Source organism: Tauraco erythrolophus, chromosome 10 (assembly GCF_009769465.1).
Source record: "Tauraco erythrolophus isolate bTauEry1 chromosome 10, bTauEry1.pri, whole genome shotgun sequence".
NCBI lineage: Eukaryota > Metazoa > Chordata > Aves > Musophagiformes > Musophagidae > Tauraco > Tauraco erythrolophus.
In genome coordinates this window covers 33,358,423-33,376,316 of record NC_141474.1, presented here as the reverse complement: position 1 = coordinate 33,376,316, position 17,894 = coordinate 33,358,423, and the positions used below count along the sequence as shown (strand labels likewise).

At 44.7% G+C, this 17,894-nt stretch overlaps 1 protein-coding gene across 1 annotated transcript in view; it reads right to left on the bottom strand.

The window, feature by feature from the left end:
- ROR1 (ROR family WNT receptor 1) overlaps positions 1–17,894 on the bottom strand; it is a 173,215-nt gene that overhangs the window by 50,478 nt on the left and 104,843 nt on the right. Inside the window, exon 2 of the mRNA XM_086617361.1 lies at positions 2,718–2,789. Within this exon, the coding sequence (XP_086473487.1) occupies positions 2,718–2,789 (72 nt within the window). The remainder of the gene's footprint in view (positions 1–2,717; positions 2,790–17,894) is intronic.

The following is a 17,894-nucleotide window of genomic DNA, read 5'->3' as shown; positions in this document are numbered from 1 at the left end:
TTCCCAAACACCGGAGACGTATTTGAGGAAGAGATGCCCATTTCCAAAAGGCAGCAGGTAGGGGTAGAGCCCCGGAAAGCGGACAGCCGTTTCATTGGGAAATTTGGCTGGAAACCACTTTCATGTGGGGAACTTAATAGGCTTTAAAACGAGTTTTACGGGGACGCCCGCGTGACTTCACGGCTCACTGCAGCAAAGGCAAGTGGCTGTCGGTTTCTTGAGATGTTTGTTTGTAAAATAAATAGAAAATAAGCGCGTGCCTCGTTTTCTCCTCTGAGGTTTCAACTCACCAAGTCAGCATGTGCTGCAGTATATTGGCTTTATACAGCCAGAGTTTCAAAGACCTTGAGTAGAACCAGCAGCTCCCACATTAAAGTAGTCCTTGGTTCTCTCTTAGACAAGACGAAACGTGTGTGCCTCACTTTGCTTGTGGGCACACTGGGAGAATCCGCCCCTCTGACTCAGCTTTTTGGGCAGCAAGCGCATTTTAATCCCATATGTAAATCCGTGTTTAGGTGTGTAAGCTTACAGCAGTCTAAATGCTAATCAGCACGAGCAAAGGGGCCGGTAATCCCCCAGGAATGCAGGATTCAGCCCAACCAGTGGTAATTGCCCGCATTCCGGGTGGATTAGAAGAGTGAAACTTCATTTTACCAGTTTCTGACAATATAGGTCAGGAACAGGTGCCGCAGAAGCAACGCGGAAGATGGTTTAATTACTACGGTAGAGGCCAGGCTCAGCGCTGGCACAGAACGTGTTAAGCTTCACTTTGAGCAATAAGATGACCCAACGTCCAGGATGGTGGCAGTCACACGAATTTTTACCTCTGCCAGCTCTGGAGCTGCGGCTTTCCGACAGAGCCGGCACTCCGGCGGCCAGGGTGGGACATCGGAACCCTGGCTGAGAGAACCTGGCGTGGAGAGTGTTATGAAGAAAGCAGATGCTGAAGGAGGCAGGCAGTCCGTGCTGCCACCAGGCACCTTCTCCTGCTTCCAAGCCAGGTCAACCAAACCAAGGCTTTGGAGAGTGCCCACCTGGGGCACGTGCTGCTGAAAAAAAGGAGCGTTTCAACTATCAGCTGAGAGAAAGCCTAGCCAAAATACGGGTTAAAAATCACCCCGATGATAAGAAACCAGCCTACACAAAACCTCCCATTAGGAATGAAAACAAAGAAGCCACTGAGGGCTATTTTTCAGCCCAGATCAGATAGAATGCACTGTAAAATTACATTATCTTCAGTATCTCTTCTTTACCTTCCCCTCTATCTAGGTTCTGGTTGGAGGCACCCAGCTTTCCCTGCGACACCCAGCAATCTATGGTGCTTTACCAGTTGAAGCCTTGGACTCGCGGCGAAGAACGAAGAACATATCACTGATGATCATTTGCAAAAAATATTTCAACCACTTCCACGAAGTACAAGCATATCGTCTCCTGTGATCATGGACTGAGCTCCTAAAGAAAAATCTACCCTGTAGGTTAGTAAAAGTTGCCTGCTAAGGCCACTTATTTATTTCTTACTTTTTGAAAAATCAAGCAAAGCTGCCAAACAAGTAAAGAAACACAGAGGGATCCTGATCAGCAGAACCACTGTCCTTGGTCCCCTGCAGATTTGGGACATTCCTAATGCCATGGGCACCCGGATGAACCACTGCAGTGGGATAAGAAATCCACAATGCCTTCTTTCAGCAATTTGTTGTGAATTGGGAATCCTCTGCTTAATGACTACAGGGTTTTCTCCTTTTCCCACCAACAAGCACAAGTCCTTTGACTTTCATCTTCTCCAACACGTCCTGGATCACCAGAAAGTCCTGCGCCTTCCCTCGTGGGAAGGCAGATGTGAAAGAGCCAACCTTGCCTTAAAATACCCAGAACTACATATTCTCTTCATATTTAAGCACAGAAAGCATACTTATGCTTAAACATAAAACATTATGAACACATGTTCATAAAAAGCATTAACAAAATACAGACAAAAACATTTGGAAAAACCATCTGTGGCGGAGCTCCACCATGGGAAATTTCAGTCTCAATAGTTAATGGCTGGCAAAGCTATAAGCAAACGAAAATAGTGGTTGACAAATCGCACAGTTAGCGTGGGTAACAGCATCCTCTGCTGCAAACGTTACATTAGAAGCATCTCAAAGACCGGATTGACTCAGGAGCTGCAGGCCACTGCCTTGCAATAAGAGCTAGAGGAAGCTAAGCAATTTGGCATCAATAATTAGTGGAGCATAATTTACAAAATGAAGAGGAATGAGAAATACATCCCTTTTTTTCACAATATATACCCTTTGGACAACTCCAAATCACACGTAATTACCACCTGCAAATGTATTTTCCCCATCTATTAATTAAAAGCCTCAAAATTTCATAATAAAACACATCGAGGCAAACCGATTGCCTGATGCTTGTTAATGTTGAGTTCAAATCCTGAGATCCACCAGACAAAACGTCAAACAGTTCATAAACCAACAGAACTCACGTCTTGAAATATTTTTACCATGTGGAACATTTTACTGGAACAAGAAACGAACACAGCATTCTCCAGAAATCACAGAGCTGCACATAATTATATGTCAAACGATCACAAGACAAAACAAGGTTTATCTCAAATGCCCCCTCACCCCTTTGCCAGCTGATTTGACCAAGTCAAGAAGAAGAATTGAGGTTTTTAAATCCGATTTCACATCTTTCTATTTTTTTTTCTGTCCATTTACCTTTATCTAATTCGCTTGAGATGTTCCATGATGATGTAGGCATGAAATCAGCAACAAGGGACGAATTTGCTCCTGGAAGGGAAAAAACAACAAAAAAACATAACATGCTGTTAATGTATGGATTCTGCCTCATCAGGAGAGTAAGAGGCATTTATAAAGTCACTGTCACAGTAATAACATTATTTGAAAAACAGCAGCTATTAAAAAGCACTCGCCGCTCGGTGTTGGCAGGCTGAGACATATGGGCAGCAGAACCAGCGAGCGGAAAAAGGCACGAGGCCTTGTGTTAATTAAGCAACCTCTGAGATGCATTTGGCCCACCTTACAACCTCTCCATGAGTTTTACAGAGCTAGAACGACTCTGCAGAGCTACAGCTAAGAACAACACAAATGCTACGAGGCTGCTGAACATGTTATCTATTAAAATTCACAAGCGAATTTTAATCCTGCCAACCCGCGCGCACAAAGAGACACAGTTTCCAAGCTGAAGTTAACAGGGCTTCTTGTATGAAAAGTCCTCCTACGACTCACGTAAACACGGGCTGGAAAGACTGATCTGATCGTCATTTTCTCATTGCTATGATACTTTTTTCCTTTTCAAGAAAAAGTTGAATGGTGGCCTTAGTCTTCATTTATATTTCTACCATTTTTTTTCACATGCAAACAGTAAGTCGTATGGAGATGGTTTTGAGGGAACCACCAGCATAGTTCCAGTCCCAGCGACAGGTCATGGTAAAACACCTCCCCACATCTGAACACCAATGATTTCATCAAAAACCCATTGGAAGACTCTAGTGTGTAACTGCTGCCCTAGCGTTTGCCACATCCCAACGGGCTGCAGTCACCAGGCGTGGTATCTGTGGTGAGATGTTTGTTGGGCTCCCCAAGGGTCTTGGCAAAACCACATTCAGCAGCATAAATCCATCGTCACACGATGAGAGGGAGTCACTGTCCCCATGTAACAGCTGACCCACGTTCGCCTCATGAGGCTCTTCGGGCATCTGGGAAAGACAGTTTTTGGAGCGCGATCTCTCAGACTCAACCCACGGGGACTAATACACATATATCATAGAATCATCATAGAATCACAGGATGGTTTGGGTTGGAAGGGACCTCAAAGATCATCTAGTTCCAACCTGTCTACCATGGGCAGGGACATCCTCCACTACACCAGGTTGCCCAAAGCCCCATCCAACCTGGCCTTGAACGCTTCCAGGGATGGGGCAGCCACAGCTTCTCTGGGCAACGTGTGCCAGTGCCTCACCACGCTCAGAGTGGAAAAATTTCTTCCTTGTATCTAATTTCAATCTCCCCTCTTTCACTTTAAAGCCATTGCCCCTTGTCCTGTCACTACACACCCTTGTAAAAAGTCCCTCTCCAGCTTTCCTATAGGCCCCCTTTAAGTACTGGAAGGCTGCAATAAGAGTGGGAAGGATGGGAAGAAGAGGTATATGCTCACAATACATGGCATGGAAACACAGTCCAGTCCACCTCCTAATTCCCTGTGTCCATCCACCCCCAGGAAACCTGACCCTGAAAAGCAGCAGCAATGCTGGACAGGAGTGCTATGGCACCAAACATGTCAGAGAAGAGTGAATTTGAAACAAAAATAAGCAGTTCTCAACGTGTCAGCTCCCGATCTGAGTGAGATGCTAAAAAGACTCACTACAAATTAAATCCCTGTGGCCTGATCCTGCACCCTGGCTGGACCCCCCGCGCCAGATGATTTCGCCCAGTCCTGCAGGTGCACGGCGAGGACAGGGTCAGGATGCTGAGCGTCGGCAGGATCCCAAATGAGAACGGGAATATTTTGAAGAGTATTGTTTTTATTTTGACACCACCCCTGCAGCTTGTTCCCAGGCATCTCGTAACTACAAAGCAACTTCACTCGTAAAACTGTGACAGTGCAATGACATGCAAAGATGTTCTGCGTTTATTTGGCCAGTTAGCAACTAATCTATTTCATTAAAAAATCACAAAAAGCTGTAAACCTAAAGTCATACAAACGCATGAAGCAGTTAAGTTCAGACACAGCCACTACACTTTTCATAAATATCATCGTTCTTAAAAGCCCACCTGGTAGCAGTGCTTATTTAAGACTCTGTCAAGTATTTCCAATGTAAACACGGAATTTGAAGGCATTATAACTCACCTACGAACACGGCTCCTGGCCTGCACAGATACGCAGGGCAGAAACCCACCAATGGGGTCTGATCCTGAGCCCGTGTGAAACAGCATCGCTCTGAAGTCAGCAGTGACACCTGTTTACACAAGCCAAGATTTTGGCCCACTGTGTCCATCCTTCCTTGTTCTTTATTTTTTAACAGTTGAGTTTCTTACCTAACCCAAATGTCAGGGACCACGTGCCTGAAAGACCTGCAAGGTTTAAGGACAACAAAACGGATCCGGTGCTAATACCACCTTCATGGGGACCACGATCATCCAAGCAGCAGGACACTCTTGTTGATGGATTTGCTTTGAGGCTAAAGCTGAGATGTAGGGTAGGTAACAGATAACTGGTGGGCCAAATGCTGACCAGAACCTGGTCAGTGTCAAGCTGGTACCGGCAGCTGGGATGCTCAATCTCCTACAGATCCCCTGGGCCCTTGCCTTTCCATCCCTCCTACCCAAAAAATGAGGCAGCTCCTGTAGGCTTCTGGTGAAACTCTTCCAAGAGGGATCTGAGATGCCGTTCGTTGCCTTTCACATCTCCTGTTGAGACCAAAGAGGTTCATCTCTTATGTCCACAGGGCACCGCTCAAACCCAGGAGCAATGGGTTACATCATTCCCACTGTTCACATATTCAAGTTTTGAACTGGACAATATATTTTCTGTAGGTAACACTACTTTTGCTTACCTGGAAACACTCCACTATTAAGAGCCCACAAATAAACCATATTCCGCAAACAACTAGCACACATTAACCAAAATGAAAGAAAAAGTACTAACAATGCCATCAGCAAATACAATATTTTGCTATTTAAAACTCCAGAGTGTTCATATTAATGGTGTCTTAAACAAGCTCTGAAAACACGACCGTAAATCTCACAGAGCAGATAACTATCATCTGATCTACAGAAGAAACCACATTAGAGGACCAAACTTTACTATTTGTGGGATAGTTCTGCTGGCTGGTAACTGGTGATTTTCTGATACTCCTGAATTAAAGCTCCAATTTAAGAGCAAAGTATTACTGTGCCCTTTGTAAACATTTTATTTGATTGAAAGGAACGTGCAGAGCAGCTACATAGCGTGGGACCATGCCACCGATTCAAAGTTAATGCAGAAAACAAAGTCATCCCAGAAAAGAAGTCCACGAGACATGCATGAATTTAATTTCTAACTGCGATGACTTAGGATTGCTGTGCACGAAAGTGAGAGCAGTGACACCCCTCCTTGGAAAAACTATGTTCTAACCTTCAGGCCAAATCCGAAGCAGGCTCTGTCAGCAGGCGAGCTCCCAGCCAGCCCAGGGAGAGAGATGAGTCAGGGATGGGAGAAGGATCAAAGCCTCGACTGAGCAAACTCATTCGTCCCCTGGAACCAAACCCACCTCCTGCTCCTGCCTGATCCGCCTCGCTTAGTGACTCTGCCTCCAGGAGGAAAATGTGTTTAAAGAAACAGAGTGGGAACGAGTAGGACTTTTTTCCCCTTTTGGGTCCCACCAGGTGGCAGTGGGTCAAAGAGCTGGAGCACCGAGAAGGTCAGACCGAATGCAAGATACCTACAGCTCTTCCACCCATGACCTGGAGGAGACCAGGCAGCAGTGCTCAGCGTCCATCACACCACTCGTCAACGGCCCATCCGCTCACTTCACGCACACATCGACCTTCCAACTCCCACGAAACAATTTCTCCCTTTATTCTGGAAATCCTATATATGGGATTTGCACACAGTAACTTACATTTGGGGCTCTGAAACAGGCTTGTCCATTAGTTACCACCATTTAAAAAAAAAAAAGAAAACAAAATCTGCTTAATATTGCAACTGGATTTCAAACGAGGAGTTTAAAAATCAACTCTTAATTGTTAAAAATTCCCTCTTATGCCCCGCTTTAACCATCTGAACAATATGTTTTGAAAAAAAGTCAACCTGAGAAACGTCATCAGCAGAGAACCATTATCCTGTTATTATAGATCAAATCATTCCAGATGAATGACGAATCTTATCCTGAATCCTGGACAGATAAGTATCTGTTCAAATCTCTATCGCTATTAAGAAACGTTGGTTTTCAGTTAATGAGAAATCACAACAGTCAATTATAACCCCTGTGAAAAGCCAAGTAAAGTGTATTCAAATGCACTCCCCACAGAGAAGTTGGCTAATATCTGATTTTATTACCATATTGCATAAGCATAGAGTGAATTTCACACAAGTCAGTCCTTTTAAAGCCTTTGTGATTAAATAAACTTCAGCAAGGTTTACAAAAATCTGCCTCTGAAGAAAAACTACAGAGCTGCTCCTTATCACAGGCACACACTACTGTCTCATTTTCTCACCAGAAGCGACCATTACTCAGTGCTCCAATGTTTGTAGTGTCACTGTTACGGACCCATCAAAAGGACGGCGCAGCCTCCTCCCCTTGCCACAGAACCCGAACGGAGAAGATCCAGGCCCCTTGCCCAGGCTCATTAATCTCCCTATGTGACACATTTGTAACAAGAAGTAAAGAGAATATAAGTCAAAAGAGGAAGAAGGCAGATAACTAAGACGACACCAAACCCAGAAATGATTGAAGAATTTAATGGGAAAGAAATCCGCTCTACAGAAACAAAGCACAAAGCAAAATAAGTCCAAGAATTTGGACGTTCTGCTTGCGAGGCCCTACGAGCAATGCACGATGTCTGTAAGACTGCTAAGCGTAGGAAAATACATATCCAGCAGAAGTGCTGCCTGGGACAGGCTTTCTTGGGTGCAGAGATGACAATCCCAGGTCTGGCAGGAACGCATCTTTTTAAGGTGGAAGATGCATCTAGTTAACACACGCAAACAAAAACTTGCATCTTCTTACTAGGCATCATCAGCCTTACTCTGTATCACACTCATCATAGAATCTTAGAATTACAGAACAGTTTGGGTTGGAAGGGGACCTTAAAGATCTTCTAGTTCCAACTAATGGGTCATTCTATACCCTAATTATACACTCTCCAGACAACCTGGAGTAAGTAATTTTTTCTGATATTATACAAATGCAACCGCAACAGATGCGATTCAGATTTCACTGCACAATACCCAAAAACAGCAAAAAGAGCAAGGAGGTGTTTGGAGTAAGCAAGGAGTTGGAAGTCTGAGTAATAAGATAAACTCTACAAAATTAATGTTTAAACGAAATAAAACACGTTTTCCATTTGTGAATTTCTTTTGAAGCTGTGTAGAAAGCCTACCCAAGTGAGATTTGTTATCCTATGACGGAATTTGCCTAAGGAAGTGATAAAACCCCAACTTCACGAGACACTAAACCCAAGATTGGGCAAGACATGACTACACGTACGAACGGGGAGTTATCCCACGCTGTCAGGAGGCTGAAGACGGGATAACTTAATAGGACATTTGGACACAACTGTTTTGGTCAAGCCACTGATAAACCTTTTATAGCAGCAGGTCTACTAGAAGCATCAACGTCCCTTAAAGAGGTGAATAGAAATCTTCAGAAAATAGACTTTTCAGCTATCCTGCTTGGATATAGTCTTAGGAAAACAGGAATCATAGATAAAGTTATACAGACTTAGAGCAAAACTTAATTATACTAAGCGCTCAGTATTTTTTGCTTTTCTGCACATTCCAGACCGACGCTTCATCTTTCTCTCTGTCTAGTTCCTACCTGACTGATCTCTTCCAGGATCTTCCCACAGACATGCCTCACGGCTGTTTTTCTTCTCAGCCGTTATCTCCCTCATCTTCCTTTTTTGCCTTTTGCGTTTTCTGTTTCACTCATCCTTTGGAAGTTCCCGACACGTTTTCATCCGATCTCCCAAGATACTACATTTTGCAATCAGCCAGTTACCATCCTATCCACAGCCCACCCTGGAGGTGCTGAAGGAAATCTAGACATAATTTCTGCAGACTGTAATGGATATGGCCTATTATTTCCTAATTTTCTCGTCTGTTTAAAAAATGGCACCATCCTGAAATTTCCATAATATATACACCTCAGATTTTTCTTATACCTGTAATGTGTGAAAGGATTTTATTTTCATGACATCAGTATCTCTGCGTGTCAGTAGACATGTCTGCCTTATACAATTCTTGTGCTTCCAAAGGAGGTAGGAATCAGAAATACTTGATCAATCAGTTGAACGAAGCAAAACTGCATGAAGACAGGAAATTGTTGAGAGCACTTCTGCTCTCCAAGTAAGGAAGGTGCCTCCAAAGGAGAATATCTTGCCTTTAATAGAATGCAATACCACAGGTCAATGACAAACCTTCCATTGATTAGTTATGAATACAGTAATTTCAGTAGACAATGATGCGTAGAAGACAGGGTGCATATAGTCTGCAGCAAAGAGGTCATGTCAAAAGCATACTCCTGCAAAGAGACTCAACCTGCCACGTCCAGGGGAGCTGCTGGCCTTCGTGTTGCCGTTTGAAATACTTCGAAAGAGAAGAGACTACGAATCATACGCAATAAAAACTGCCAGAGAACAGACCTTAACTAAAGATCTACCCAGTAAGCGAGATGAAACGCTGCATGATGGCATTTCTCCTTCAAACGCTTCCCATTAACCAGTTAGTTTTCCTCCACCTGGTTGCTCTGTGGCTGAAAAAGCAAAGGCAAAACCTGCCAAAACCTTGCATAGGCAGATCTGAGAGATAGAGTTCACTAGATGATTCCTGCAGAGTTCACAACTTTTGCCATTGCTGTGGCAGAAAAGGCACTTTCTGCTGGCAAAGGACCTGCTGGAGCTCCTCAGGCTGTTCCATGCAGATAGGGGCAGAGATGATACCGCTAATAAGTTTCAAATGGTTCATTTTGTACAAGCTCTTAGAATGTAAAACTCTCCAGCACATATTTGTAGTACCTCATTATTGATAGCCTAGGGTAGGTTAATAATTAGCATTAGATATGTAAATTTTCAACACCGATGAACAATTGAAGTTCTGTGGATTTCAAATATACGATACATTAATTTTCGGCTTTAAAAGTGAGACATGCAGCGGGATGATTTAATTTAGTGCAGGACTGGAAACTGTTAGGAACTTCATTTGTACCACAGTCTATTCCATCTATCAGAGCACCTCATCACTGATACTGGCACTTTCACCAGCACGTACGCAATGAACAACCTCTCTAACTGGGAACCTTTCTAAATGCCTCCCGCTCCCGAGGGCTGGGGATGAATTGGAGGTTTAGCCCATTTATGATGCATCATCAGAAAGAATCCTGGTGCCCTGTTTCTGATTACAGGGCAGGAAGCCAAGAGCGCTGCATGCACCTGACACCTCTGCTTACGTGTCCTTGCAGACCTGCTCTCTTGGATGAAGATACACCAGGAAAGCTTTTGGCTTAAAGGTGGGCAGTCACTGGGGTTTGTCATACTTCCAAGATACCAGTAATACTCACCCCAAAAAGCCTGCAGGGCAGATTAAAGCTTATTCTCAAACACGCTCTTCCTAAGATTTCATCTTGAATATCAATAGGCAACATCATCAGAAAATTATGCAATTGCTACGTACTCAATACCTGCAAACTCTTAAAGCACCTTGAAATGTTTTGGCAGCAGTTTAATGACCTACACAAGTCAGGGCTGACTGCAATATTTTTAGTAACTTGGTCTTTGGCTAAGGTCATATCAGTTAAAAACTGTTTTCTGCCATGGGATCAGAGCCATCTCTTGGAAGAAGACGTTTATGAGAGGGCTTTTTTATATGCTAATACTTTAATCCTAAATTTCTAATTACTGAACTACAATTCCTTTTGATTGCAGCTATTAATTACAGATTATCATTAATGTTATATGGATTTAGAAGTCACTGTGGAATCTGGGTGCACTTTACATGGCTCTAAATTGGGTCGTTAACAGTTCCACTTAAGAAGAGCAAAACACTGCACCCTGGAGCAACCCACGGCTTTAATGACAGGGAATGAAGAAAAGAAATGGCCAGTTGGCTGGACGCCAGCGTTTCATAGCTCACAGTCGAGGCTTTGTGCTTATGAACTGTAGAAATGTGCCTACAATGGCACTTCAACGCAGGTCCACCGGACGTGAGCCCAGCACAGAAAACACTCCGACCGGCGTTCCTGGGAACGGGACCGCTCAGGTGGACTGGGCATGATCCTGCACTGCACAAAGTCACGGGATCTCTGCCCTTCTCAAGGAAGAATTATTTGTGCTCTGCTCAGCTTGAAACACAAGAGATGTGGAAGCAAAATATTGGAGGAACACATTGTTTTCTTGCCCATAAAGGCAGTTTTCTTGGACACGGATATCAGAGAACCTGGTTGTTTTTCAGCAGTAATAACCCTGGAAGAGGGCACAGCACAGTTGTTTGTCATGCAAACCTACAAAGGCTGGGAATTTGCATAATAAATGCAAATTTCCCATCTCTCCAAAGCTATCTGAAATAATACTAGATTTTTTTCCATGCCCTGAGCAGTTCTCTTCTGAGCATCTCAGACTGGTGGAAAGAGAGAAGAGAAAGTGGAAGTGGGAACCACACAAAGAAAACTGGAAGACTGCAACAGAAGAAAGGAAAAACCAACAGCGGCAGCAAGAAATTACTGGGCAGCCAGTCTGGGGTAAGAGGATGTGACAAGAAACAGGAATCACAAAAATCCATCACAATATCAAGAGGGCAGAGAGATGGAGAAAGACATCCCAGGCACTGTTAGGTGAAGATGTTTCAAGGCTGGGAATGATGAGGAAGGGTGCAGGGAGGAATGGGAGGAGGTAATGTTCTGTTAGGCACTTTCTGGGGGCAATACTATGGTGCATGAGACGGGGGCTTCCCTAACAACCCCCCTCAAAATGTCCTTAGTCTGAAGGGTGCTGAGATCCCTCCAAGCAAAGAGAAGGGACTCTCTTGCAAAGCTGAGATGTCTTTCCAACTCTGAGTGATCCATAGTCCACACCTACTATGGAAGCTTGCCTTCCTGAAGGCATTAATGCCATGCACAAGCATTTTTGAGGGCTCATCCCTCTACTGACACAACATCCAGACAACTTCCCATTTGTTTATCTCCCAAAACAGCAGACTGAGCAGCACCCGCAAGCGCACAGTTGGGATAGAAGCCTTTGCAGATGAAGGGTGAAGTGCCTGGACAGGGCTTTGCATTGCACCTGCTCGCTTGTCCCTGGTTTCCATCAGTGCCACTGCACTAAATCCACCCGCAAAAGCTTTAAAGAAGGCAAACCCAGCCAAGCACAGGGAGGGCAAACAAGAAATCATTTACATCCACCATAAATCGCAGCACAGCGCAACTCCTCGCGCCTCAGCACTTGAGGGCCAGAAATGATTGAAACGGACAAGTCTATGAGCAACCTACAATTAAACCCTTATAACTGGCGAAGAAAACCCCAGTAAAAGCCTACCATGTGCAAATTCATTATTATTTTTTGAGCTTGATAATGATTTTTGTTGCAGCAAGGAAAAACGTCCCCACGTCAGCTCACGAATTGATGAACGGTCCTGAAACAATTACTTCTTAAATACACAGAAGTCTCCCGAGTGTAAACACGCTCCATTTTATCCCAGATCCTCTTGGTACAAGGCACACATTGCTGCATACGACGAAACAGTCAACGTTGCGCGTTCGACGGCTTCAACCTCATGCCCAGGATTTTACACGGGTTGATGTTGATTAATGGACAAAGTGCCAAATGTATAGACAGGCTGAAACACAAGGATACACTGTGAAACGTATGCTAATAGAGCACAATTTATATAAAAAGGGGGGAATGTAAATATTTAACTGATGCCAGAGCTGGATGCTTTGGCCAAGTCGGGACTGTGCTACATTGATTGTTCAAGAAGAACTCACACCCTGGGCTAAACCCGCACCAGTCTGATCACAGAATCATGGAATGGTTAGAGTTGGAAGGGACCTCAAAGATCATCTAGTTCCAACCCCCCTGCCATGGGCAGGGACACCCTCCACTACCCTCCACTGATCTCAGGCAGGCTTAAAACCTGTACATTTTAGAAGGCAGATTTAAAATTTAATTTCTTCTGCTAAAAGACTAGGTTTTAAATTTTTCCTTGAAGTCGACCAGACGACACTTGTAAGAGCTGATCGGCGTGTGTGCAGAGAACTGGGCTTGGCTCAGGTCTCCCCTGGGAGCATCGTGGGAAGCACCGGGAGGCAGGATCCTGACCCACATCCCTCCCTCTCCTGCACACGCGGGCACAGCACGCTCCGGAGACCAAAACCAAACCAAGACCCTCCAGCTAATTTGTGTTATTAGCAGCCCCAAGAGAGGGCAAGGTCTCTCGGAGGTGAAGCCTGAACTCCGTTTTCATGGCACCAGGTTGGGTTTTGGCCACAACTGTGACACGACACAGGCGCAGCTGTCCTTGTCCTGCCCTCGTGGGACTCCACATCAGGGCTGTCCACATGCTAGCTAACAAAAGCAATCAGACAGGCAGCACGAAAGGTTTACATCAATGCTCCAGAGGTTTATTTTTAATCCCTTCATTGCTGGAACGAGTTAATGTACTCATTTAGCTACAATTACAACTTCTTTACAACAGGAAAATTTCCTGAATCCAAGGTTCATCAGGATTCTCCTGGATTCAGATACTCTCTAACATGAAGAAAAATTAAAGCCAAACTAGACAATAGGACCAAATTTATTTTCATTGCTACTTGCTGGGGGATCTTCAAATTGTTTCATCAGTGGCTTAAGCACGCTCTTGTACGAGATTCCCCACGATTTCAACAGATGCAGAATTATGCCAACTTCCAGGGGCCTCTGAACATCCCACCACGGGCATGCAGACCTCAGCACTGCGAACATCATGCTGGCAGCTTTTTAATAGATGCTAAATCCAAAGATTTAATGAAGTCAATCTCCTGAAACCTTAAATCACGCAGCAATCCTTACGCACTTTCCCAAGCAGTGAGGACTAAGGAAACGGCTGGTGTAAAAGAGCCACTTCTAAACAACACAACTAAGACTTAGCAAGCCTTCGTCTTAATTGCACCCAGAAGTACAAATGTCTGTAGTCTTCATGACCCCGTAATGGCTCTTCCACAAAAAAAAAAAAAAAATGCAGAGTCTCTAAAAGTTAATAGCCTGTACAATGGGAAATCAACAGGAGCAGGGCAAAGTTGGCTTGTTCGGTCGTAACTGCTTTTGCAGCCGCTGAAGCTTCATGGAAGGATAAACCACTGATGATTTTTTTATTAGCTCAACAAACAAGCAGCGAGGCATTTGATGTAATGCTACTGCAGATCTACAGGGATTATGTTTCAAAGTCATGGCAACTGCCACACTTTAAGAACAGGTTTTCCCTGAAAGGCAGGGCAATCCAAATAAACACACGGAGCACAGGACATCCAGATGAAGTTCCAGTGGGCCAACCGCTTGCCTAGTAGCTGCAAACCCCACAGCTGAGCCAAGGTTTTTCATTGCTGTTCCTAATTTCTCCTTCTCCAGGCCAAAGGATGGCGGCAATATCGAGCTCAGCAGGTGATAAGAGCGAGTCTCTGCCAAAGTAAGCCCGAGCGCTCGGATTCTGCTGAGTTCAAACGAGCACATGCTTATGACAGGGCTACATCTGACTCGAGGGCTCATTAACGTTAGTCAGCTCTGAGGACACTGGGAAAATGAAACAGGACAACATCCCGTAGCCATCTCATTAGTTTTGTACTTAATATCTACAGACTGCTCCTCCCGGTTTTTTTTCCACTTATCTGTAACTAGTTCCCGAACCACTTCTTATGGTCAAGTCGAATTTTTCTGCTCTTTCATTTTTCAAGGCTCCTAAAATTCATTCACCAGTCCCTTCCGCACCGCGCCAGGAGCTACACCCTCTGTTTTGCCCCACTTCTCTTCTCTGACAGCCTTGTCCAGGGCTCCATTTCACCAAAACAGAGCAAAGTCTTGATGCCACCAAAGGAGGTTCCGAATGAACGACGGACAGAGACCACGCACAACTGCCGTTATGGGTTCTTGAGGGGTGGCTGCAGTTTTGGGAGGTTTTTTAGATTCCTGTCTGACAGATACAGAACACTGATTGCACAAAGTCTAAACACTCCCTCAGTGATATGAGAAAAATGTTGGAAATACTTATTTTTCCTTCTGGCAGGTTACCTTCTCATTTTCATCATTGTGGTCAAATATCACAATCTACCACCTGCTTAGCTTAAATTAAGCTGTTGAAGTAATCAAACTCCTTACCCTGTGGCTGTACAAGACTAAAACCTTTCCATTATTTAAGACATGGATGCTCGAGGAATATTTGAACCTAATCCAGACTTTACTGAGATACCTGGAAAATCCAGCACCAGTTAACGATTTTGGATGCTGTCTGAGGTTTCTGCATGTCTTTAATCCTCCTGCTAAGTTGTGTATTTTCTTACCCATATTCCCAAATTAATCGACTTTGACAGAGGGTTTGTGAGTTTGACACTGTTAGTCATGCTGTTTACATAAGGCCAGAGAAAGCAGATTACACCATTACAACAATCTTTTAAAAATTTAGCTATTACAGACTCAGAAGGGGTGGTAACAGAAGAGAAGATATTTTCTTGTGGGTTACCTGATTTGATAATGACATTTTATTTGGTGATCCCAGTCCAGCTCCCAGCAGCCAAACACCCCTGTCCCAGAAAGCAGAAGTAGCAGACTCCGAGAGCCAAAGACTGAATTTCTCCCTCCCAGCAAGTGAGGTCTCAGTGCCAGTATTCCTCTGGGATATTCACAGCTCAGCCTGGCGGGACCATGAGCTTCAGGTGAGTCCTAAGCTTGTGAATGGGGCAAATCTCACTATTCTCACATGAATCCAAATTGAAAATGTTCTCAATTTATGACAAAGGCAGGAAAAAAACGACCTGCAATAGGAGACATATTCACAAAAAAGATGTGAACAGGCCAGAACTGGATTCAACAGAGAGGTATATCCTGGGTAAAGTGACCAAATGACCTCTGCTGCACTGAAGTCCACTGAGATGGCAGGAAGAAACGTCCCATCTCTCAGTGCAAACTTAGACAAACCGTAAATATCAATCATGTGAAAGGGTCTTTTTTCACCACGTTTCTCAGCAAACCGGGTCTTGTTTGAAGCGCCTGGGCTCGGTATGCTGGAGGCAGGAACTCTCAGAAGATGTGGTTCTCTCCAAACCACAGAGCAAATCATGCCCTGTGATTGGGGTTTCCTTGCATTACTGCCTTAAAGCTTCGGAACCACTCACTACATACACACACACACGCGCACGGACACACACGCGTACGCACACAGCTACGCAGAGACGGATTTTGGATTCGGATACAAAACCCCGCACAGGCAGCAGACAGCACATCCCAAACATCTCATCTGAGATGAATTTCACAGCAGAAATCACAGTGAGAAGCATTTCTTGTGGTGATCCACATACCTTTGTTCTGCCTCGGGCTTAAACTGAACCACCGGCTGACGTAGCCGGCAGCAGCACACGGCTCTAGACACGGGCTTTCAACGCAGCCGTCGGGGCAAGGTACGCACCCGAGTGCCCTGGACACCACCTGGGGTGAGGTGTTAATCCTCAGCATCCTCCGACACCGGGAATCCAGGAGCTACGGTGGGTGCAGACATGGAAAACAGATGGGACGTGAACCATTGGGGGTAAATATCTATTCGGGTCGTTCCCTGGTGAACAAAGCGGTCACGAAGTCCTGCTAGACCGCGAGGAACCCTGATGTCCTGCCTGGTGGCCTGAAGCTCTGACTACTAATAGAGTGCATTTCAATTAACGTGACTGACGCAGACAGTGTGGACATTTTTACTAATCAAATTTCTGTTGGTTCTCCTTTGAGCTAAAATTGGCTGAAAACGAGTTTTGCACCAAACTTTATCCAATTCTACCTGAGCCCTTCGACAACAGCGTTAGCCTGGAGTTTTAGTAACCTGCTCTGTTGTATCTAAAGCAACAAATGCAATTGCTGTTTCCACTGATGAGCAGAACCTCTGCCATTCCCCTTCCAGGACACAATTATTAAACATACTTGTGCGTTTGTGCGCAGCTTTATACTAATGTAAAGCCAAAGCACAGGCACAGAAATTTGTCTTGCAGTGGAGCACGTGAACTCAAGAGACTAATCTAGAAATAAGTGACCTCAGGTGACAGAGGTCCTCTCTGCACAAGCCTAACGAAAAGCAAGGACGAGCAAAACTAGTTTTTTGTGATACCTGAACATTACACTTCCCAGGTTTGCCTTTCAAGAAAGAAATCAAACTTCTCTGAACATTTTACTTGGTGTAAACACATTGCAAACTCACTTAACAAATGGAATCCGAGACGAGCCTGGCATCCTTCTATCTCGCACAATTTATATTGGCCCAAAGACACACTCTTACTTCCCCAGGGAAGAGAGGAGATGGAGGTGGTGAACGGGATGAGGCACCCATAAACTTTCCAGCCTTCCATCTGACTCTTGCAAGAGCTCTCCCTTTGTATCTAGAGACCTTTAAGAGTGCCAGGGGAAAAGAAAAGCTGTATGATCATCGCAAATATACGCTGTGCAACGCACACTGCGGCACCTTAAAGAGATTACCGGTTTCTCAGAACCAAAAAGCTGAATTATTTTTCTGGTAAACCTCCAGACATGAGCACAGATGACCTTCTGGGGTCAGGGACACCCCACACCTCGCCAGCTCTGCGTGTATTGCTGTGAGCTCTTCCGCTGGAGGCTCCTGTCCATATCCATACCCTGCTTCCCAGGTCTGGGAGGGTTCCCACTGTGGTCGAGGGAGTTCTGACTAACAAGGATAAATAAAGGTCTGCCCAAAGCTTTCAGGATTTGGCCTACTTAGTGCCATTATGCTTGACATTGTGCCAGGCAAGAAGAACTTGATCTCTGCTCCAAGTGGATAAACACTGCACTGCAGAGACAGGAGTCTTGGAGACCTCAGCAAGTATTTATGTAAAGCAGTGCAGGTGGGTTTACTTTTCAAATAAATAAACACAAAAATACTTCATAATACTTGGAAGTCGGCAGAGAACAGTGTGGAGGAATTAGCTTCTCATGTACTGGGTT